The 23113-nt window shown below is 36.3% G+C and overlaps 2 protein-coding genes and 1 long non-coding RNA gene across 5 annotated transcripts in view; 1 reads left to right on the top strand and 2 right to left on the bottom strand.

Moving 5' to 3' along the window:
* Window positions 1–766: 766 nt before the first annotated feature.
* Window positions 767–12416, bottom strand: LOC117973254 (hydroxymethylglutaryl-CoA synthase, cytoplasmic-like). 2 transcript variants are annotated; one of them, XM_034924940.2, is made up of 10 exons: window positions 12247–12416; window positions 8006–8463; window positions 7653–7778; window positions 7290–7454; window positions 5147–5315; window positions 4501–4671; window positions 4289–4395; window positions 3690–3815; window positions 2992–3146; window positions 767–2591 (listed from the first exon to the last, which is right to left on the bottom strand). In XM_034924940.2, exons 2-10 carry the CDS (start codon window positions 8451–8453, stop codon window positions 2502–2504), a joined length of 1557 nt encoding a protein of 518 aa, XP_034780831.2. In that variant the 5' UTR covers window positions 8454–8463; window positions 12247–12416; the 3' UTR covers window positions 767–2501. The 2 variants fall into 2 exon arrangements, with proteins under 2 accessions (XP_034780831.2, XP_034780828.2); XM_034924937.2 differs by lacking the exon at window positions 12247–12416 and adding an exon at window positions 9817–9914.
* A 1364-nt stretch (window positions 12417–13780) lies between these two features.
* LOC117973252 (uncharacterized) overlaps window positions 13781–23113 on the top strand; it is a 14619-nt gene continuing 5286 nt past the window's right edge. The window contains exons 1-2 of the long non-coding RNA XR_004663890.2: window positions 13781–14118; window positions 16604–16677. This is a non-coding gene — a long non-coding RNA (uncharacterized LOC117973252). The remainder of the gene's footprint in view (window positions 14119–16603; window positions 16678–23113) is intronic.
* The window catches only part of LOC117403894 (sialic acid-binding Ig-like lectin 15), a 22974-nt gene continuing 21585 nt past the window's right edge, over window positions 21725–23113 (bottom strand). For both annotated transcript variants that reach the window (XM_034924932.2, XM_034924935.2), the window contains exons 4-5: window positions 22846–22909; window positions 21725–22518 (exon numbers count right to left, since the gene is read on the bottom strand). In XM_034924932.2, coding sequence (XP_034780823.2) covers window positions 22470–22518; window positions 22846–22909 — 113 coding nt within the window. In that variant the 3' untranslated portion in view covers window positions 21725–22469. The remainder of the gene's footprint in view (window positions 22519–22845; window positions 22910–23113) is intronic.

Below are 23113 nucleotides of genomic sequence, written 5' to 3'. Positions count from 1 at the left end.
TCATCACTTTTGAGATGGTGTCTTTATATACAAAAGCACCTAACCCAGCACCCACTACTGCTGTCTGTCAGGTCTGCTGTCTTACCATATACAGCACGTCATTACCACAAACCAGGAGCAATTGTTGACTCGGAGAAATCAGCAACGTGGTAGAGATGGACTTTTGTTACGACACACTCAGATCACGTGGCTCAGTCACTTCACATTGTAGTTCACATTTTTTATTTACCCACCCCTTTCTTTATAAAACCAGTTTTACATTTTCCCTTCATGCTGTGATAATATGCAAATGAGGAACAGTATTTGCATGAGTCTGTGTCATGAAAATACTCTGCTTCAAAGGCTGTATATGTGAATAGTTTAGACTTTATCAAGAGAATGAGCAAAAGAAACTCTAAGTTGTATCAATGGGGCAAAAACAAGTGAGAAATTACACATTAAAGCTAACTTTAATACCTGTAATCGCTGTTAACTAAAGAAAAGTTTGATGTGTTGCTTACCAGTTCTGCAAAAATATGTTTCTTTTACATTTATTTCAGCAAGCCAATTTTCCACCTTAGACATCCATCCTTTATTGTGTTAAGGAGGACAAGCACGCTATTTTATTATGTGTGAATACTTACCTACCCCTTCATAGCATGAATATATTTTATTATGACACATGCTTGCATGGAATGTTCACGACATTATTATGAGAACATCAATGTTACATTTCATGAGACTTAAAGGGTTAAGACCAGAAAAGAAAAAAAACACACAAAATCAATTTGAAATGTATGTAGCATTTTTATTCTGACAATGTATTCAAGTTCATATTTCAAGTTTCTCTAGTCAGCCTTATATACACTACATTCATATAATTATAATTCATTTTTCTGTATTAATTTATGCACTATTGACAAATTCAACAAAATAGTGATCAGACATTGATTCAATACACAATAATTAATCTGAAACATAAAACAAACTGTAAACATTAATCTTCCCCAGATAACTAGAAATTAGTTTCCAACTTTAAAAATAAAAAAATACATTAATCTGTACATTATTAAGATTATTTTTGTTTACATTTCTTACATGCTTATAATAAGACCCATACCAAGACTTGAGCAAATTCTAATGCTGACAAAACATGCCTGTCTGTAAACCCTCATTAGAGTTACAGTGCATATAAAAATGTTCTTGCTTTAAAACCAGATTGGTATAAATGTCAATTTGCACCGATCAATAATTTGAAAAGAGACACAAACCCAAGGGAAAGCAAATAAACAGGATATTTAACTGTTTCATACACTGTTTTGAAATGTCACTACAAGCTTTGGAAATACAATACAGAGCTACAACACCATTTTGGTAAGGCAGGCCTTTGTAAAAGGTGTACATCACACTGTTTTGGTAAGAGTGAAATGGAAAAGCGTACTGATTCCTAAAGTATCCAATAATTGTTATATCACAGTTGCATAGCTGAATCAAGACCTTGTGTAGGTAGAATCGGAATCTGCCGAAACTGACAGAAGTCGTCAATACAGGGGAACAGAACATTGTTCTCACTACCTTATCGGATTAAATAGCCAGCCCAGCTAAATAACAAAAAGAAGCATGCGCTTGGAGGGACTAAAGTGGTCTACAGTTTGTACTTTCGAACACAGCCCAAAAAAGGCAGTGAACATTTTGAAATAAATGTAATAAATAGTTAATTACAAGAAAAACGCATTCATATTATAGTATGAGTTGCAATTTGCCTTTATTTCACAATTGTACATCAACCAACCCCTTTGTCCTCGGGCTGGAATTATGCCGAATGGAAAAAGGCCACTTTAGTTTTAGACCATACCTTTTGAGCAAACCACTGAAGAATGTTCATTACCACTTTATACAGCTGATTCTATCCATCAATAAATATCTTGGGGGTTACACATGACTTTTCAGATTAGACATTTGCAAATGTAATTCCAAACTACAGCTGATTCAGCCTAGAAGAATGAAAAAGTGGACTCCATGCAAACAGTATAAGAACAAAAAATTCAAACACAAGACCCTACAAAGCCCTCTGAGATGCTAGGTTATAAAATATGCACACACATTGCTGGTGCTTGTGGTGGTGGGAAAATCTACTATTTAGATTTGAACACCACTGGATATCACAAACAGATATGCATGTGTATTATAGCAGCATTTGATAAAACTGTTATACAAGTTAACCTCACTTTCCTGTCTTTGAACACAGCCTGTACCTGTGAATATGAGTATATTTTTACATAGCGTAACATCAGTTGTCCCATACCTGATGGGCCCATATGTTAGTGTTGCAAAGTTTACAGCAAAATCCCAGCATGGACAAGGCAGCACAAGATAATTCCTGCATATGCTGATTAAATAATACATTGTTGTGCAGATGCTTAATTTAGCATAAGGGATTAAGGAAAGGGCTGTCTGTTTATTATTTCCCCCTTGTCTGTTTCCACTGGTGAGCCATCAGTTCTTCACCTCACAGAGGTACCTCAGTGCTCTCCATTGCTAATGACAACGGTTTCTGGCCCTTCAGCGATGGAAGGAATCCTTGGAACTTTCTTAGCAGGACTGGGTATGTGCTGGTAAAGAGGAAACAGAAAAAAATAACATACAAATAGATCATATAAAAAGGAAATACTGTTTTACAACATTTGATAAAACTTTGAGCACAGCAATATAAAGTAGTTTGGATAAAAGTAATGTTCTGTAATAGGACTGACTCTGAAGCACACTGGTACAGTCATTCATTGTACTCCTCTTTCATTAATATTTGCTATGCAATAAATGAAACGGTATATTGAGGTAACAGTTTAAGTTGCTTCAATGGTTTGTAATTACTCAAGATAACTGTGGTGGAACAGAAGTTTCAATGAAAACATGTTAAGTGGAGTCTGCTAGCCCTTGTGGATTTTACTTGAGCAACACTCATTATGGTTGAGAATGTATTATTCTACCCTGCAACTGAATAAATCTTTATACCTCTGTAGCAGTGGAATGAACCAGTCCAGCTTCCAGAGGTCCATTCTCATTCAGGGGCCGTCTCGCATATTCCCGCCGGTGCTTCTCATCCACTCGTGTTAGGAACCACGTTCCAGGGAACAAATCATCCACTGAGCCCTGAGGGATGTAGTTTGCTAATAAAGACAAAAAGGGCAACGCAATGAATGTAATTATATGGGAAACCCAATAAAAACATTACACAATATTTATTTCTGGTGCTGGTAGTATCCCATTATGGCTTATTCTCATATACTGGATATCCCATTATGGAGGCTATGGTTAGAATCAGGGGCAGTTATTTGGAAATAAGACTGAGGTCCCTCAATATGGTAATAAAGTGACCCCTAATTGAAAAGATCCTGTCTCTCACTTTGAATGTCAGAATCAATTTACCAGCTTAATGCAAGGAACAAAGTGCAGGCAGATGTGTAAAAATCTGAATTTAAACTATTACCAAGTTTACCTGAAAGGTTTTCCTAACGTGAAGAATGTTTTGTTAATCCTTTACATTTCAACTGCCTGATCTTTTAGACTATATTTATAATTAGAACCCATGCATGAAAGAGAACGATAAGGTAACTAAAAGCACACATTACATTTCTGATTCTTGAACTTTATTTGGAAGGTACAACATGTCCAGTCTATAAGCTCTAAGAGGAATCAAGAAACAGCCATACCTAGGTGGTGAGTCTCTTGTCTAAGCTTCATATTCTCAGCAAAGAGCTCCGGTGCTACTCTCCTCCTGGAGTCAAGACGGGACTTGAGGTCACACAGGCTGGCAGTAAGCTTATCCAACGAGGAGCCTGAATAAAAGATTTAAAAAATACTCTTTACTGATGTACTGGCCACACAAGGATAAAGAGTATGGATAACAGAAAATGTGTTTAAACAGGTACATTGCAGAATTTAAAAAGAATCTGAAAATGATGCAGTTTACAGGACAACAATCATGTGGGTGTTAGTGTGACAGCCCTGTCCTTTAGCACAAAGACCTATCGCACATTCTGTTCTGTTTCTCCTAAAATTATTAGACTGCAAACTTTTATATTCAATTTAATGGGTTTTACTCTGGGTTTTATTGTGGTTAATACCAAATTACTCCAAAGAAGAGGTCAACTGATTTTGTTTTGTTATGGTAAAAGTCACATGGATAAAAACACTTCAGTATTATGCCTTAGTTCTTTATCGGTAATGGAAAACTACAAAATATTCAGGTACATATACGTGATTTATGAGGGGGGCAAAGCCTGCCATTAACAAAAACACACAAACTTGCCAGGAGTAGCATCTTGTGTCACTCGGATAGAGTACAATGTAGCAGCAAAACCAGACCCATAAGAGAAAACTCCAATCCTCTCTCCTGCCAACTGCTGTGGACTGTTCCTGAAGAAAACAAATCATTTTAAAAATTACTGTTAAATTTGATTTTTTTTTTAAGCAAGCAATGTTTTTCAGAATTTATTTGGGATTTTCTGGGCATGTACTTACTGTGCAAGGACAGAGGCAAGGCAGCCATACACAGACGGTGTGTACATATTGCCATTCTGGTTTGAAACAAGCAGAGACGCCTTGGTTTTCTGGTTATACAGTTCCGCACTAGCCTTCATGAAGGCCTTTTCCACATCTCGATCGAAGTAAGTGTCTTCTAGTTTCACATCCCTTAAAAGATTTAGAAATTACTAATCATTCATTGGAATGGGGTACTGAAAACCAGAGTATGTTTTTTGGTTTGAGGGTTAGACATTAAGTACAAACAATAATACGTTTGTGTCTCCAACTTTTAGCAGACTACATGTGTACAACTCTTGTGGAAAATAATGATATATTTAAGCCTTTCAGTGTACCCATACTGTATATACGATTAAACTAAATGTTTAACACTTGGCTAGCTCTTAAACATTAAAACTCTAAATGATTTACACACCCAGTTGCTGTAATGATACACAATTAGTAATGCAGTAAAAAAAAAAAAACAGATGGAGTTATTTTTTCTTGCACAAACTACAGTATTTCCTCAATATGGTCTCTATCGAAATAAGGGGCAAAAATAACTCATAGAAACTAGTGTGCTTGAAATTAACATTCTTCATGATTTAAACACTGTCCTGAAAGCTTCAATCATACTTTGCCTCACCTGAAGGCTTCCAGGCCGATGAAGATCCCGCTCTCTGTGTTGGGGTTGGGGTGGCTGAGGAAGTCGTTCAGCACTAGGCGGGCCAGTGATTTCTGCACCAACTTGCAATAGGGTGAGTGGAAGATCATGAAACCGAAATCCTCCAGGCTGAAGCGCTTGTTACTGCCCTCTGAAAACAACAACAACGCACAGAGAAAACTGAGTTCAACAATCACCTAGAGACGTGAAACTGAATTCAAATGCATTTAACAATGTCCCCCAGCTTTCTTGAAAAGATCTGCGTTTCCTTTGTTTTTCTTTTGTATTTTGTAGGCTCTCGTTAATATCCAACCTAGTAAATCAGTGTCCGTCAGTTCTGGCAGATTTTACTGTCATTGCTGAAGAGGTTTTCTCCCACCTAGCTAACAATGTAATCTTGAGGGCTACAGTGAAACATACTGTCTTTAAATAGGGACTTTAGTGAAAAGCGTGTGTGTACGTGGGTTCATTAATTATTGTTGGTAGTAATTCTACGTTCCCTTTAAGACTTTCATTTAGTTAGCCACTGTGGCTAAAGTAACTTAGCATTTTTTAGCCATAATGGAAAAACTTAAGCCACACCAAAGAATATTAAAGAAAACCATAAAACATATTGACTATAACTGTGTCCAACAGCCCTCTCCCCTAAACACAAATAATATACCGGTAGGTGAGCTTTTCAGCTTCCAATGCAAGCCTGAATGACATACAAACACCATACGGTCACTGGTAGAACTTTACAAGGCTAAAATAATACAATTTTACTACATGATTTTTGTTGATGTATGTTTATATAAATTTTAAGCATAAAATGGTTATGAACATACTGTGTCAGCAAGACAAAAAGTGTATTTTATTAAATGCCAGACCCTACCCTTTACTTACACATAAACAGTATATTTAAAAGTGCACTATAACTTTGATTCCCATTTAATCAATGCCAAACATAGCCCCATGTGAAAAAACATGCTTGCAGATTTCCTAAATTCTGAATTGGTTTGCAGGTATTATGTTGACGGTGTCGCTGTTTTCTTTCCACTGCAGAATGGTAAAGCGATACTGCCAGTAGACAGTGCTATAAGCGTATGTTAATATAAATGCCTACCTGACCAGCCGCAGCTCTAGTTACACAAGCCTGTAATATTAAGTAGGATTGTACAGCCACAACTGTGTTTAAAAAACAGTTCTGTGCTGTGTTTTTTTACCTGGGACTACTGCCAGTAATACTGCACCGATTCCGACATTAAAATTCAATAAATCATAGTGAGACTAATCCTTTTTAAAATAATAAATGTGTTTATTATTTTATTAATTGTTACTCTTCCGAATGTTCTTAGGACCATTATGTTACTATTTCCAAACTATATTTCATCATATTTTAAAGAGATAGCAAACAGCGACTGCAACTACACTGTGAGCCACACAGGAAAACATTTCGCTTGTGGCGACGTGAGGGGCTAGCGGTAACGTAGGTAATTCATGGTTATTTAAATCACTCACAGGCTGTAATCCCCAACTCCACAAACTAGCCAGTATTTTTGTAAATAGCAACACATGTAATGAACAACAAAATAAACATTTGGTTTGTGTCATCGGTGTCAATTTCAGGCGGAGCTACGTGGTTGGCAAGGTGACACAGCTGAGAATTTTTCCTCATCATTCCGTCTGGTGCTGTCAATGTCAGTTTCTCAGCACACAGTACAGTTAGTCGCTCAGTAATGAGGTGCAAACAGGTGTTTGATCGATCTGTAGGAGCTTTTACTATGATGCCTTTGTTAAAAAAAAATTCTGCGATTACTTTTTTTTAGGAAGATACAGTAAGTCTAATATTTTTGGGACCCCAACTGTTGTGGTTGATTCATACTTAGGCACTTCACATAAGGACTAGTAAGTTTACATCAGGACTAGTAAGTTTCAAAAGGTACTAGTCCCACAATTTTCTTAATTTCTAACCCTGACTATGGCCTCAGGGAGCTAGTAAATGAGTTGGGAGCATAAGGCTGCTGTGAAGGTCCCATTTGAACCTCAAAAGGACAAAATCTATAATATAAGCAACACTGCTAGTATCCCAACAGATTTACATTGAACTACAATTATGTAGTGCACAAAAAAAACTGGAACATACCTTTCTGCCATTGTGCATGGATTTTGTTGCGAAACACAGTATAACACCGGTCTAATGCACCGAGGTAGCACTGAATCGACAATTTTCCATCAACAACTGGATATTCAGACACCATATCAGGCTTGTAGAAATCATAGGCATGCTGCATGTGTGTTCCGCGCAGACCTACAGAACAGAAACAGTACATATTCAATAAAATTGTATTTATATTTAAGCATCTGGATTTGCAATGTAACTTTATGGCTTTTATGTGTCACTATTCTAATGCATCCAGAATCATATTGGTAATGTAATAATCCTATTGTTTTTTATTAGTAAAATATTCTAAAAAAAATAAAACATGTATCTAAAACAATTACTTACCTCTGTCAAAAACTAAAGGAGCATTGGGGCCAACAAGCATGGCTACAGCTCCAGCGCCCCCCGTTGGCCTAGCACTTCCAGTAGCGTAGACAGCAATGTCTCCTGCAACAACTAGTGCATACCGGCCTAGATTAAATCAAAAACAAGCAAGAGATAACAATGTGATTGAGAAACTGATTGTAAACTCATGGCAAACAATAACACATTTCTAACACTTTTTCAAATCACATACTCAATAATTGACTTACAGCTTACTACTGGAGACACAAATGCAGAGAAATTGAATTATTTGCTAAATTAAGTGAGTTAGTGAACATATCAACCCCTCACAAGCTGTGAAGTCAATTTCTTACCATCCCAGGAGCTGGACTCTACCCAGTTGACTGCGTTGAAGAGAGCTGCTGTTCCCCCATAGCAGGCGTTGGTCGTGTCAATGCCTTCCACATCTGTGTTGCCTGACTCTTCAAACAGCTGCATGAGGACTGTCTTCACAGACTTGGACTTGTCAATGATGGTCTCAGTGCCCACCTCCAGCCTCCCTATGCTTTCATAGGACAGGCAGTTCCTCTCCATTAGCCTCTGGACTGCGGTCAGGCACAGTGAGTTGATGTCTTCACGGTCTGAGCAGAAGCCCATCTTGGCCTGGCCTAGGCCGATGGTGTATTTGCCTGCATCTACACCGTCGAATTGCTCCAGCTCTGCCTGGTCAACATACTGGGAGGGCAAGTATATCTCCATGGCTACGATGCCCACATCTTTGGGCCAGCTGGCTTCCCCGTTAGCTGGGACGGATCCAGGCATCTTGGCAGGGCTGTGGTGACGACATGGAATTTGCTTCAATCACTTTTTATTTAACTCAGTCTATTTTGTTTCCGTTTATTTTACTTGTATTTAATTTAAAACCGTGGTGCACTCATACAAACCCACACACTGAGAAATAAATATTTGGCGACCAATTCTAAAACTATATTTATTTATTTATTTTCTTATGGAAAAAAAGTCTTACACAAGTTTTTCTTTTTTTTTTTGCTTTGATGAAAGTAGGTTAAAGGTTGTTTACAAATGCAATCTGACTGCCAGTGGTTCAAAGTTTAAGGTTTGGACAGTTTTCTGAAAATGTTGCTATGTGGTAGAATATAAGAAATATACATGCGGTAACACTGAAAACGTTTGAACAGACTATTGACTTCTCTTGGGGTAAATCAATGGTAAGTGCGTTTCCATGGGGATTAGTAGTATTTAATGTTACACTAGTAAAATTTATTGTACAGCGAGTCATATAATCACACTGACCACCTCGTCCACGGCACTACCGTCTTTGAAATGAGAGCGTTTCATCACTGTAACCCCATGGTTCTTAATTCATTTAAAGTGAGCTTATCTACTAAACCCATCTCGTTGAACTATCCCCTTAAAAGATAACCAGCCAGAAACGTTCCTGTGTTGTATTTTTCCGAAATCCACCTCAAATTAGTCCAAAGTCGAAGTTCCACTTCAGCCATGAACTCAGTAGAGTATACCCTTTGCTTTTGAGTATTAAATTTGGACAGGTACACAAAAACAGAGCAACAACAAAACCAAAGTTCAACGTTTTGTTTCAAGCGCAAACAAACATCCTTACTGGTACTTATTTCACAACGTACAGATACAGACTTTACGCGTTACTATAATGACCTTTTACCTACATGTGGCAGACTGTAGTGAACGACTTTGTTATGTTATTGTAAGCATGCATCTGAATTATTCACGCGTCTTCCAGTCAACGTCACATCATTTTATCAAGCAATAGTACAGTCTTGTCCCGTATTGGACGAAGATAAACACCAAGTAAACGAACAACACATTTTATTCTATTGAATGTATTTGTTGATTTTATAAATAAAACATTGCTATAGGTCCTATGCCGTTACTTCTTAAAATGTCAACAGACGAACTAGAGACAACCGTAACACAATGACCGTATTACGGACACAGTACAGTGTACCACTCGGGCACAGTACATTTCTCCGACCTGCTCGCCAGGCACGATGAAGGTTACGGTACTGGATTTCATTCCTCTTTTTTTGTTCAAAATGGTCGATTGCATTAATTATTTTTAAAGTATAGTAAAAACCATGTCAATGATTTAATTACATTAAACGTTTTTTGTTGTTGTTAAATTTACCTGCCAACCATATACGTCGCTCCCGACTGTCCTTAGAAATTCAACACAAAACCAGAGTAAATTCCGGACTGTCAATGTCCGGGGGAAACATAATCAAGGACGGACCAACTTCCGTTCCGGTTCAGTCAAATGTTTACATTTACGTTATTTTTCTTTGCTATCTATATTAATTTGATAGGATATCCTGGCAATTAATGACTATAAACTGTTTAATTTGCATTTTAAGAATGACCAACAAACATATGTAATAATACATTACAACACAGATATCCGTGTGGCAGGGTATTATTATGTATCTCTCCTTATACTTATACGACTCAAAACCAGCTGTAGACTTCGGTATGCAGATGTGATTGAAACCTGAAGTTAGACCTATTCATTATTTAGTGTTTATTGTTTAACTGATTATTTGGGATAAGAGCGCTTTCTGAAGCAACATTATATATATATATATATATATATATATATATATATATATATATATATATATATATATATATATATATATAAAATACATAAATGATGTTGATATAGTTTTATTTTTTATTGTGTCTCAATCCTAAAATTCTAATGCAAAACTTTTGACCACAGCTGTATAGCTTTCCAATGTAAAAAAAATAAATAAATAAAAAAAAAAAATCCAACAATGCATTTTTTGCAGCCTAATAATAAATAATATTATAGTCCAGGCAGTTACTACTATCGATGTAGTTAGCTGTGCATTCACGAAGCCGCACTAATATGAGGCTACTGTTTTTATAGTTATCTGTTTTTGTTTTTTTCATGGACTGTGTGAATGACTGAAGTTGTGAATTAAATTACTATGGTAAAACGTGCACTTAAAATGTCAGTTGCAAAGTTGTCTGTTTGAAAAAACTAACATTGTTTCCCCCATGTACTGATTTAATATTACAAAGACTGATGAAAATGCACATGTCTTTCTAGTCTAGAAATATACTGTATATTGTATCAATGCTTTTCTATTGTCAAAATAAATAAATTACCACATATATTGTGCTCTGAGTTTCAGATGTGGTTCCAAGTAAGTGTTATTTTAAAATGTATATCCATGTTGTACAATAATTAGATATCTACTGTAAAACACATTTTGAATAAAACCCTTTTTGGAATGTTGATAACATGGGATGTTGCGCAGTAAAAGAAGATTTTGGAGGCCTCTTCCAGGGGCAAGGGCAGTAAATGTGGTATCAATATTTTGTGTAGAGTGTGTACTTTCATGTGGCAGCAGTGGTTAAGTGACACAGCAACTCGTTTTGTCTAAGAAAGGAATTTGAATATCATTATTTTATGAAAAAAATGCCTTTTTAGTGAAGGGAGCAACAGCATGCTTTTGATTTATTACATCATATAAACATGTTGCTTCAGAAAGCGCTCTTAGCCCAAATAATCAGTTAAACAATAAACACTAAATAAAGAATACATCTAACTTCAGGTTTCAGTCACATCCGAATATCAAATAAGTATCTAACTTCAGCTGGGTCTCAAAATCTAGAATTATTTGACCTTGTTCTTAAAATGCAAAGTGGGGTGAACTTATTTGCATAATGTATGAGCCAGTTGTAGGTCTTTTCTTTGCTGAAATGGGTTGCTTAAGATCCCAGACCAGTTCCCACACTTTGCTTTCCTCTCCTGTGTGGACACAACCCTTAACTCCTTCAGCATAAACTAACACTTCAGAAAGATTACCCAAGGCTGATTGATTAAGTAGTGTAGGAGTCTTAAATAAAAACAGGAATATATTAGGTTACTGCCTGGTCTGCTGTTTGGGGTTGAGTTTTCTGTACTATAGAGCAGTCCACAGTTTCAAGATGAATTCTCTCTCATAGATAATAGGTCTCCAGTGTTAAATGAGTGGAAATGAGACCATGACCTCTACTGTTTACACTGACTAGATTAGAATAGGTAACACCCAATGGGAATGAAGCAGCATCAGCAGTATTAGAAAGAAGCACAAGGTGAATGGTATGGAAGTTTTATACATTTACTACATCACTCAGGGGTTAGCAAGTGCATCTAGTACATACTTTTAGTGCTGCATGTAAATACTGGGGTAAAATTACTTCAATACATCCGTGACTTCACTTCTGGTCCGACACTGTTTACAGAAACGTGACGTGGTTTAAAACTGCAGCAAACGACGTCTGGAATACAGTCCATCTGATACATTTTAAAAACCAGACAGCCGATAAAAGATGCCCTTAATCTAGACAGGTGCAAACAACGAACTAGCCCACCTTCTCTGTTACATGCCTCTGCATTGAACAGTTTTAATACGAACTAGCCCACATCGGTGTTACATATGGTCTGTGTTTATGAATATTGCACACACCTTAAATATCAGAAAGAAAACACGTGTGATATAAAACAAATCAAAATACTCTGTAGCGAGTAAATGAAAACTGTACTCACCGTGGTGATATTGGGTTTAACGGTATTTGAAATAAAAATGACAGCTCGCTCCACGGTTCGGTTTGATGACAGGCTTTCTTCCCAGCAGCTCATCGAGTATATCTCTGAGACACTGTATTTCAGGACAGCACCCTTTCCCGGTAATTTACAGCACAACACCCAATCACGCTGACGGTTTTGCGCTCTGCAGGTTCATTTGACCCTACCCATCTGAAACTTCAACCAACCACAGTCCTGGGAGGCGTGCCTCTGTGTAGGAAAACTCTGACTGGCTGAATGGTGTGAGTAAGTGACGGTATATGGTGAGAGTAGTTAAGCCAATCAGAAAGGGCGTCCGATTCCTCGTGATGTAGTGAGAGCCTTTCTCGCTCGAATCCGCGAAGAAGCTGTAGACGGTTTCCGTGGCAACGAGAGGAAGGACGATGTAGTGCATCATATCAGAGCATCGTTTGATACACCTACGGCATTGTTGAACTACACCTGCAGTATATAGAACGGGGACAATTGTGTGGAGGGTTATCACATTACAATGTATGTTTACTGTTATTATTATTATTATTATTATTATTATTATTATTATTATTATTATTATTATTATTATTATTATTTATTTCTTAGCAGACGCCCTTATCCAGTGCGACTCACTTGTTACAAGATATCACATTATTTTTACATACAATTACCCATTTATACAGTTGGGTTTTTTACTGGAGCAATCTAGGTAAAGTACTTTGCTCAAGGGTACAGCAGCAGTGTCCCCCTGAAGGGATTGAACCTACGACCCTCCGGTCAAGAGTCCAGAGCCCCTAACCACTACTCACACTTCTGCCCTATGTATACTATACATTATACAATTTATAAATATGTTAACAAGGGGTAGTCTATAAACCTATGGTGTTCTTTTTATTTGTGTCTTGAAAACTTAATTATTCTGCCCTGTTCGTTTTGTTCCTAAAATGCCAAAAGGCACGTATTATTTGAATTATGTGGCAAAGAAAAAAAAAACGTTAAAAGGTGAATTGGACATAAATGTTTTACAAATAAATAATTTTCTACTGAAAGGTTTGGGTTTACCAAATAAATACGATAACTTTTCGATAGTCACACACTGTTTTTTCTCCAGTATTTCTCTCCAACAAGGCATACCACATTGTTTGATCGTATAGACCTAGAGCGTTATGTACTTCTATTACTGTAAAGCTTATTATGGAATTTCCAGGACTAGATTGGATTTTTTAACAAATTTGTATTTGATATCTTCCATAAGAAAGTAATTGATAATTAACAAAGTGCTTGAATAGTTTAAAACTTAAATCCATTATGTCTGGTAAATTGACATAAATGAAAGAGCCAGCTGCCCAGCGTTTCGATATCTTTCTGATAACTTAAAAAGCTACTTAAACATACTTTCAGACGCTGGTCTAGAGTCTTCATTACAGAGTCTGTGACAGGACACCGCAATGAAGGCTCAATTCGCAGCTACTGGACAGCAGATCAACAGGAAAGACACGATTGGTCCACAATTCTGTCATCAGCTGGATCCAAACAACACCCTGCGTCAAAAACTGCAAACCCTGCTTCAGTTCTTTCGGCACCAGCCAATCCAGTCCCTGCCAGCCGGCTTGAATGACGTCCCGCCTCCAACAACAAGTTTCGTGTTCGACTCAACGCGGACTATTCAATAATTGTACATGTCCAGATAAATTATAATAAGAAAGAGTAAGACCCCAATAAATAAATATGTTAACATAATAATAACAATTTTAATAATAATAACGTTTTCTCTACGTGTATGCCGTTGTTCTATTATAATTATGTTAGGAACTATTTTCCTCAGCGGAAGGTTACCCGGCGAAATAGCAGAAGATCAAGGTAAATAATATAGGTTTTAATTTATTTTTATTTTTTTATATTTTTATTTTTTATGAGAAAATAACCAAATACATCGCTTTCTAATAGCGACAGAGCCCTCTCGGTGCGGGCTGTACCGTGTGGTGGATGACATTGACTTTCGTTATCGCCCTCGCCTATGGCTCGGGACGCATAACTCCAGTCACAGTCAGTACCACACGGTAGAGAGCTCTGTCGCTTAAGGGATCATGTGTTTGAATTAAAACATTTATAGGTTTCTGACGGTATGACAACTACTTGTTATTGTTTATATTCAAATCCATGATTTATTCTTACATGATGTAATGGCGTTCTATATATTGTGACATCATTTTTACTTCTATCTTTAAGTCTGTGTTAATTCTAATTAACATTATTATATATAAATTTATATTTATATTATCATGCAGTGCTGGCTCTGAGGATCAGCCTTGATTTGTCCTCCCAGCACATCAGCATGCACAACTTTTGAATGAATCTCATCAAGCAGCTTCTTGAAGGATCCCAGGGTGTCAGCTTCAACAACATTACTGGGGAGTTGGTTCCAGACCCTCATAATTCTCTGTGTCTCATCTACAAACTTAATGTAAAGGTTCTCTTTCCGATTCTCTGAGTAATTGTTCTTCCCTTTTCCCCATGTATGTACTGGCAAAATGCATTCCTAATTTAGATCCAATTGTTATATATATATATATATATATATATATATATATATATATATATATTAGTGCCTATAGAAAGTCTACACCACCTTTAAAAATGTTCACCTTTTGTTGCCTTATAGCCTGGAATTAAAATGTATTAAAATGTAATGAATTACATTTATTAAAATGTAATAAATTAATAAAAAATAAAAAACTGAAATAGCTTGGTTGGATAAGTGTCCACCCCCCTTGTAATAGCAATCCTAAATTAGCTCAGGTGTAACCTATGGCCTTCAAAATCACACACCAAGTTAAGTGGCCTCCACCTGTGTTAAATTGTAGTGATTCACATGATTTCAGGATAAATTCAGCAGTTCCTGTAGGTTCCCTCTGTTGGGTAGTGCATTTCAGTGCAAAGACTCAACCATGAGCACGAAGGCGCTTCAGAAGAACTCCGGGGTAAAGTTGTTGAAAGGCACAGGTCGGGATGGGTATAAAAAGAACATCAAAGGCCTTGAATATCCCTTGGAGCACGGTCAAGGCGATTATTAAGAAGTGGAAGGTGTATGGCACAAAGACACTGCCTAGATCAAGCCGTCCCTCCAAACTGGATGACCGAGTAAGAAGACGACTGATCAGAGAGGCTACCAAGAGGCCAATGGCAACTTTGCAAGAACTACAGGCTTTTATAGCCAAGACTGGTCAAAGTGTGCATGTGACAACAATATCCCAAGCACTCCACAAATCTGGCCTGTATGGTAGGGTGGCAAGAAGGAAGCCATTACTCAAGAAAGCCCACCTTGAATCCCATTTGAAGTATGCAAAAAACCACTCGGGAGATTCTGTAGTCATGTGGCAAAAAGTTTTGTGGTCTGACTAAACTAAAATGGAACTTTTTGACCTAAATGCAAAGTGTTATGTTTGGCACAAACCCAACACACCGCATCACCCAAAGAACACCATCCCTACTGTGAAGCATGGTGGTGGCAGCATCATGTTATGGGGATGTTTCTCATCGGCAGGGACTGGGGCACTTGTCAGGATAGAAGGGAAAATGAATGGAGCAAAGTACAGAGAAGTCCTTGAGGAAAACCTGCTGCCCTCTGCAAGAAAGCTGAAACTGGGACAAAAGTTCACCTTTCAGCATGACAACCACCCAAAGCACACAGCCAAAGCTACACTGGAGTGGCTAAGGAACAAAAAGGTAAATGTCCTTGAGTGGCCCAGTCAGAGCCCCAACCTAAATCCAATCGAATATTTGTGGCATGACTTGAAGATTGCTGTCCATCAACGCTCCCCAAGGAACTTGACAGAGCTTGAACAGTTTTGTAAAGAAGAATGGTCAAATATTGCCAAATCTAGGTGTGCAAAGTTGGTAGTGACCTATCCCAACAGACTCACAGCTGTAATTGCTGCCAAAGGTGCTTCCACCAAGTATTAACTCAAGGGGGTGGAGACTTGTACAATTATGATCTTTCAGTTTTGTATTTTTAATATATATATATTTTTTTCAATAAAAAAACTTTTTTCCCCTTAACAGTGTGGAGTATGGTGTGTAGATAAGTTGAAAAAAATCCTCATTTAAATGCATGAAACTCTGAGGCACTGACACAACAAAATGTGAAAAAAGTTCAAGGGGGTGTAGACTTTCTATAGACACTGTATAAAATGTATTTTTCTTCAAAGACAGTTTGTACAGGAAAAGAATTGGTACTAAAACATGTTGAAAATGATTCAGTACTGATATCCACGTAGGTATATGAATATGAGTAACGGGTACACCCCTTCTAGAAACGTTAATAACCTCCCATCATTCTTCACAGAATGCTTTGGGCGCGTGCATTAGGCGGATATGGCACAAGGCGATGTTGTTATGCTTTTGGACTCCAAGGCTTAGGTAAGAATGTAAATGAGTGCATGCACAGGTACAAAATATTCATATACAATTACAGGGGGAATTACCTCTATTATAAACGGTATCATTTTCAGTATGATATATAGTTTTTCAATTTTAAAAGGGATTCTAATTAGGGGAGCTCCTCCCTGGACTGAGTTTGTTATGTGTTATCATGCATTTGCATTTCCTGTAGACCCTGGGGCTCAAGGGTGTAAGAGGTATTTTTGTTTACAGAGTAGGTTATTTAGGCCTACAAGTTTCCCATTTTTGATTGCTTTCTCATATCTCCACCGAGACTAACTGTTTGCCGCCTTTAAAATGACAAACGTATACCATAGTATACTGTTGTGAGATTACCAATAAAAAGTATATGAAAATATGCAATATACAAACCCATGATAATTACAAAACTATTGCTTGGTATGATGAGTGGTGCATGTTCTGGGTTTGCATTGTTTTGTAAAAAAGAAAGTTGATACGTTTTTTACTTCCCTAACTGCTAGTTAACACTGCTCTCTAGTGGCGTACCTTGGTACTTTACATTTCATTTACCTTATTTCACTTGTATTCAATACATTTCAGACATACAATAACATTTACTAACCCAAAGTGTGAATTTATATTTTAAAAAAAATAACACATTCTTGTTTATTAGCAATTATATATTTCAGATATGTTTTAACAAAATAAAATATGAAATCACACACACACACACACACACATATATATATAGAGAGAGAGTTCTTGTTGATATGTGTGAAGTCGGGACAGCTCACACACTCAGAAAACTCTTCTTTAAGACATGACCACTGATGTTGTGTAACAAAGTCTTACATTTTATTTGCTTAAAAACATTTAGATTCCAACAAAACAAAGAAAAAACACAACTTCTCTCCATCAGGTGTAGCTATACATCAGTTGCTAATTGGAGAACAGCTGTATAGTATATATAATAGATAACAATTAATCCAACAGTTGAAAAGTGTATTAGACAATTTACATAGAAACATCATTACACACAGTTACAGATCACAATATTCAACACCACACAACATAATGGAAAAAAAGGTGTGACTATAGAACCATTGCTCTAAAAAAAAAAACCTTTAGAATAGACTATTAGATAAAAAAATAATACATTATTTAATTGTTCAATCATTATACTAAGTTACATATATATATATAGATATGCAACAAGAAATGAAGTCTCTACTGAAAAATAAAAGTTCAGAATTCTTTCAGCCAGACTACCAGTTTAAACGGCTTACCAAAAAGTTTTCGTAGAGACATTCATGGTCGCACTCTCGTAATTTTTCTTTACAAGGATTAATTATTAAACTCCTGCTCATTTATTTTCTTAATAAAATGTATCTTTATTAATGTAATGACCTTGCTGATTGCCCATTATTACTATCACCGCACACCTGAGTTTTGTTAAGGTAACGCAGTTGGTCGGCAGGTGCCGGTGATTACGATTTGATTGCCTGAACTTTAAAAAGGGGACTAGCGCTCAACACAGTGCGTCTGACCGGGATAGAGGGCTTGGTGTGAGCATTGGGATGACGAGTCTGTAAGGGGGACTGACTCAGGGGTGTACGCTTTTAAATTGTTATTCTATTGCTGTATTTCTACTTTGTAAATCTTGGTGTTTTATTGATCTTAACCATATTTAAATTCCAAACTATTACACTGTTTAAACATTTAAACACTGCGTGGATCTGCAGGGGACAGACACGCTCACTCCAATCCTTGGTGGAGGTTTATTTTGTGTATTTGAGTTTGTTTGTGTTATGTGGTTATTGTCTATTTTGGGTTACTATTAATGATTTGATTTATCTGTTCATAGTTTTCTTTGAGCTTCCTTGTAGTTGATATATTGTATTTCATCACTATCTTTGATTGTAGTGTGATTTGTGTTCACTAATGAATTATTGTTTTTGAGTTATTTTCTTACTCCACGGGATTCGCAGGGGGTGTGTTTTGCCCCCTTGCGTTTCCTATTTCGCAGAATAATTAATCTAGCTCAATTGGTCTAATTTATTGGTAAGTTTTAAGATGGCTAACTGCTCTGTTTTAATTAACTATATTAATAAATTGTTTGCTCTGAGTTGCCGTTCCTGGTGTCTTTGTGACGTGACTTCATACACTCTCCCTTATTCTATAAATATACCTAACTACCGGTTAGACAAAGGCGATGGCAGCGGCACGCTATTGCATATTTAATCCAGTAGCCGTGAACGAGCAGGTTCATTACATTAATTTAAAACCACGATTGTAACAAACAGCGCGTCTCGACGCCAGCGTGTCTTTATCAGGTTCACATTGTGCTTTGTTTGTTACAAACATGGTTTTAAATGAATAAAGATACATTTTATTAAGAAAATAAATGAGCAGGAGTTTAATAATGAATCCTTTTGAAGAAAAATGACGAGAGTGCGACCATGAATGTCTCTACGAAAACTTTTTGGTAAGCCGTTTAAACTGGTAGTCTGGCTGAAAGAATTCTGAACTTTTATTTTTCAGTAGAGACTTCATTTCTTGTTGCATGTAATTACCTTACCTCTCGTCAATATCAAGCATTGTAGTGCACACATGCCTTTTTTGCTATATTATTATTGAAAGCTATACAGTTTAATAGTGTAACAGCACCAACTACCCATGCAGGTCATTAACTGTCAGTAAGGACCTCCACCAAGGTCACTCACACTAATCGTAAAGTATTGTACTGAATGTCTGGTAGCTGACTAGTATAAAAACACGTTCAATGAATTTGGAAAGACTTGTAGTCAAAACGTTTCTCTTCATTTTAATGCATAGCAGACAGTGCACTGGACCTGCAGTGTCTTACAGGATCTGAAATGGAATCTAGATTTTCTTCACCTCTGGGGGAAAAACAGGAACTGATTTCTAAGGGTTTTGTTCTAGTATGTGAAACGTTCCCCTTTTTTTAATACTGCTAATATTTTTATAGAAATGTTTCCTCCTTTTTAAGTGTTAAAATATGTCAAAATGAGTAATGGGCTATTTAAGAACTGAAGAAGTGTGTTTCTGGCTGTGATTGTTCTGGTGTTTTTCATAGAACTGCTTCTTTACGCAATGCATACAGAATTAAAGAAATAGATGACAAGGTTAAAAACTTGGAGTAAACCCATCTCTGATATGTGTAGCCAGTTAGTTGGTTGAGGGGCTGCATAGTTTTTAGTTCTGATGGATTGGTACTGTAGTGTCTTGATTAATTGCACTGGGAGGCAGGGTGTCAATGTATGGTGCAGGGGAAACTCTTTTAATGCTATTTTACACACTGTGCTGTTGGTTGGTGTCAGATTTACGGTGCTTAAAACTCCTGGCTTTCTTAAACCATTGATGTATAATAAAAAATAAACTGCTGGACATAATGGATCTAAGTTTTAAACTGTTCAAGCGCTTGGTTAATTTTAAAGTGTTATCTACAGTAGTCTTAAACTCATATTTTATGGAAGAGATCACATTTCAAAAATCCCAATCTAGTCAGGATAGACAAAGAGAAAGAAGTGATATCTTTTTATTGGACTAACTAAACAATAGTTAATTGTAAGCTTTCAAGACCTCGGATGTCTCTTCTCTTTAGGTGAAAGTAGAAGAGAGAGATTGGTGTTTACATTCAAAGGTGTCATTAGAGCTGACAAAGAACCCATTTGAATCACTACAATTCTAATAGTGTCTAGTCCTGGAAATTCCATAATAAGCTTTACAGTAATAGAAGTACATAACGCTCTAGGTCTATACGATCAAACAATGTGGTATGCCAATAAAATAGTTACAAGAAGCTCAAACTACACATTTTTCAGTCAAAAATTCTTTATTTGTATAAAATTTACATACAATTTACCTTTTAACCTTTTAGAATTTTTAGATTTCACATGCATGATAATGTCAATAGGTGTCTTACATATATTAGATTGTACTTCATTTATATGTCCTTATGTCTGTCACAATATTTTGAATGAAGACGATAACTGCCTTGATTTTGCACCAATGTTCACAACTTTTTTTGTTACCATACACGCCTAGCATCGTATCTCATAAACGTTTGATTTTTTTATGAATATTTTTTTTTACCTGTGCATGAACTCGCTCACTTTCTTGCCTTAAGGAATAAGCATAACGTCACTTATGCACGTGCACAAAGCATTCTGTGAATGTTTTGGTACCAATTATTTTCCTGTGCAATCTTCCTTTTGAAGTACATTACAATGCATGTGTTTGTTGTGATATTTATTTATATGTGATTAAGTCACTTAGAGAAGTTTGCAAATCTAATTTTGTTTACTAGTTATTTGGAGGTTTAAGTTGTTTTATTGCGGTTCAATAGTTAGAGACTAGAAAAAGAATACACTTTGTTTTCAATTGCTGAAAAGGTTATACAATACAACGAATTTCCAAAAAAAAAGTGTGTGCAAAACAACACACACAAGATACTTGCTAACATAAGAATAAGAGATTTGTAATGAACCCTATTATATGTTGCTGTCACTGTTTAAGAATGACGTCTCTTTATGTCTATTGGATAGTACTGTTGCTCTGTTACGTGACCGGTGACCCCAAAGAGAGCTCCTTAGCTGGCACATAATGGGCATTTGTCTTGCAATTAAACTATTACATTCGAGAATGCACTAGATTTGTGATGTATTGTTTAGTTAGCTGGAAAAGGTAAGGGTTTTACCTCAGAAAAACCCTACAACAGGTAAAGGATAAAGGCTACAACAAATTAAAAACACTCATGTGGCAGCTGAAATGGCATCATATTAAGGTACTACTAACAGTTCAGTTTATTTAGTTGTTTCACTAAATCCATGCAATGTTTTGTGTGTATCTTTCCCTAACTGAACGCAGAGTATTCTATTTCCAGGCTTTCTGTACTACATTAATAGAATTTACTGGAAGTGGTTTGATGCTATGTATGCACTACTAGGAAAAGGATGTGAGATGTGATTTTGGAGGAAAATAAACTTAAACTTTTGTATATATATAACAGCAGCATATTAAGTGATCAGAACACGCAGAAAACTAAAAGTTACATGTTTATTTGTGAAGAAAAATGATATTGTAAATTTCACATCCAAACTTACTTGGAATGAACATGTGTTTATACACAATGTAAATACATTATTATTCCCAATGTTAACACACATTTAATTGCAGCGTGTTATGCCGCTACATAAAAGGATTCTAGAATTGTCCTTGTGACCATCGCTAAATAACATACAAAACACCATTTATATTAAAAAACAGAAGTATACATTGAATGCAAAATGAAATACCAAGCCTTATACAAAAACAAAAGAGATTTAATATTTAACAGACTTTTCTTCACACTTTTTCTGTTACTCAGCTGAATTCATGGCTAAGCAAATGGCTTTGAATTCTTCTGTCTTAAAGGAGTGCAAACCAGGATTTTGACATCATTTAAAAATCTTATTAAATGCCACTAGCAATATTATCACTGCCTCCCTTTGTATTTTATAATTCAATTAGGAATATGCAGATTATTATTTCAAAGATAGCACTGTATGAAATGTTGCTGCTACTGCCTGTATTTGTAGTTCAGACTCACTCTAAAGCTGCAGGATGCAGCAGTTTATTAATAGTGGTGAACTGGACATCTCTCCATATCCGTAATTAACTTTAAAAAAAAAAAAAAGAGGAACCAAAATAATCTAAGCACAATAAAGGTGGGCCAGTAATAATTGTAACACAACTGGTAACTGGATTTTAAAGCATTCGCTAGCACTAAGCAGATGTTTTCAGGTTTGTTACATTGCCATCTGTGACACATTCACATAGATCTGGTCTGCATCTGACCTGAAAGAAGAAAAGAAACAGACACAATCAAGAAATACAAAAACTCGTACTAACTGGCATATAGTAAACTTTTATTTCATTCTTAATTCTTAACTACACGCCTTGGTACCAGAAAGCAATAAGGGAATTGCTTTTTTGTAAATATTTTGGCCGGATTAACAGGTTATCATGTCATGTCTCAGTCGAGATATGCTACTTGGGTTTTATTACATGGGACCCTGCTATTTTCCTTACATTAGGCAGTTCACTATTTGTTTGTAATACTATCTTATCACAGTTCGTAGCGTAATAATATATATACAGGATAGGTATTTATGAAAAGCTTACTCTTCAAATTTGGACGCAGGTTTTGTCTTGGAAAAAATCAATCGTTCCGGATTAAGATTTTTTGCTGAAAAATAATATACAATATTAAAAGATAACCATGAGGAGACGAAAAATGTAATAATTAGATTTTCTGTAATGCATTGCGTTTCACTATTGCCGTGTCTCCATCTGCACCATGAAACCAACCTGTAAAATTACAAAACGACATTGACAGTTAGGGATTTTTACCTCAAATAATAATAATAATAGTGAAAAAAACGTTTTCTGT

Source organism: Acipenser ruthenus, chromosome 1 (assembly GCF_902713425.1).
Source record: "Acipenser ruthenus chromosome 1, fAciRut3.2 maternal haplotype, whole genome shotgun sequence".
NCBI lineage: Eukaryota > Metazoa > Chordata > Actinopteri > Acipenseriformes > Acipenseridae > Acipenser > Acipenser ruthenus.
Note: the sequence above shows the minus strand (reverse complement) of the source record. Positions and strands in the feature narration are given on the sequence as shown.

Excerpts from the sequence above, each read along its gene's own strand:
- LOC117973254 (XM_034924937.2), bottom strand. Across the intron at positions 7,455-7,652 it reads TCCTTTAGTTTTTGACAGAG|GTCTGCGCGGAACACACATG; the intron begins GTAAGTAATTGT and ends TCTGTTCTGTAG. Across the intron at positions 3,816-4,288 it reads GACACAAGATGCTACTCCTG|GCTCCTCGTTGGATAAGCTT; the intron begins GCAAGTTTGTGT and ends TCTTTTATTCAG.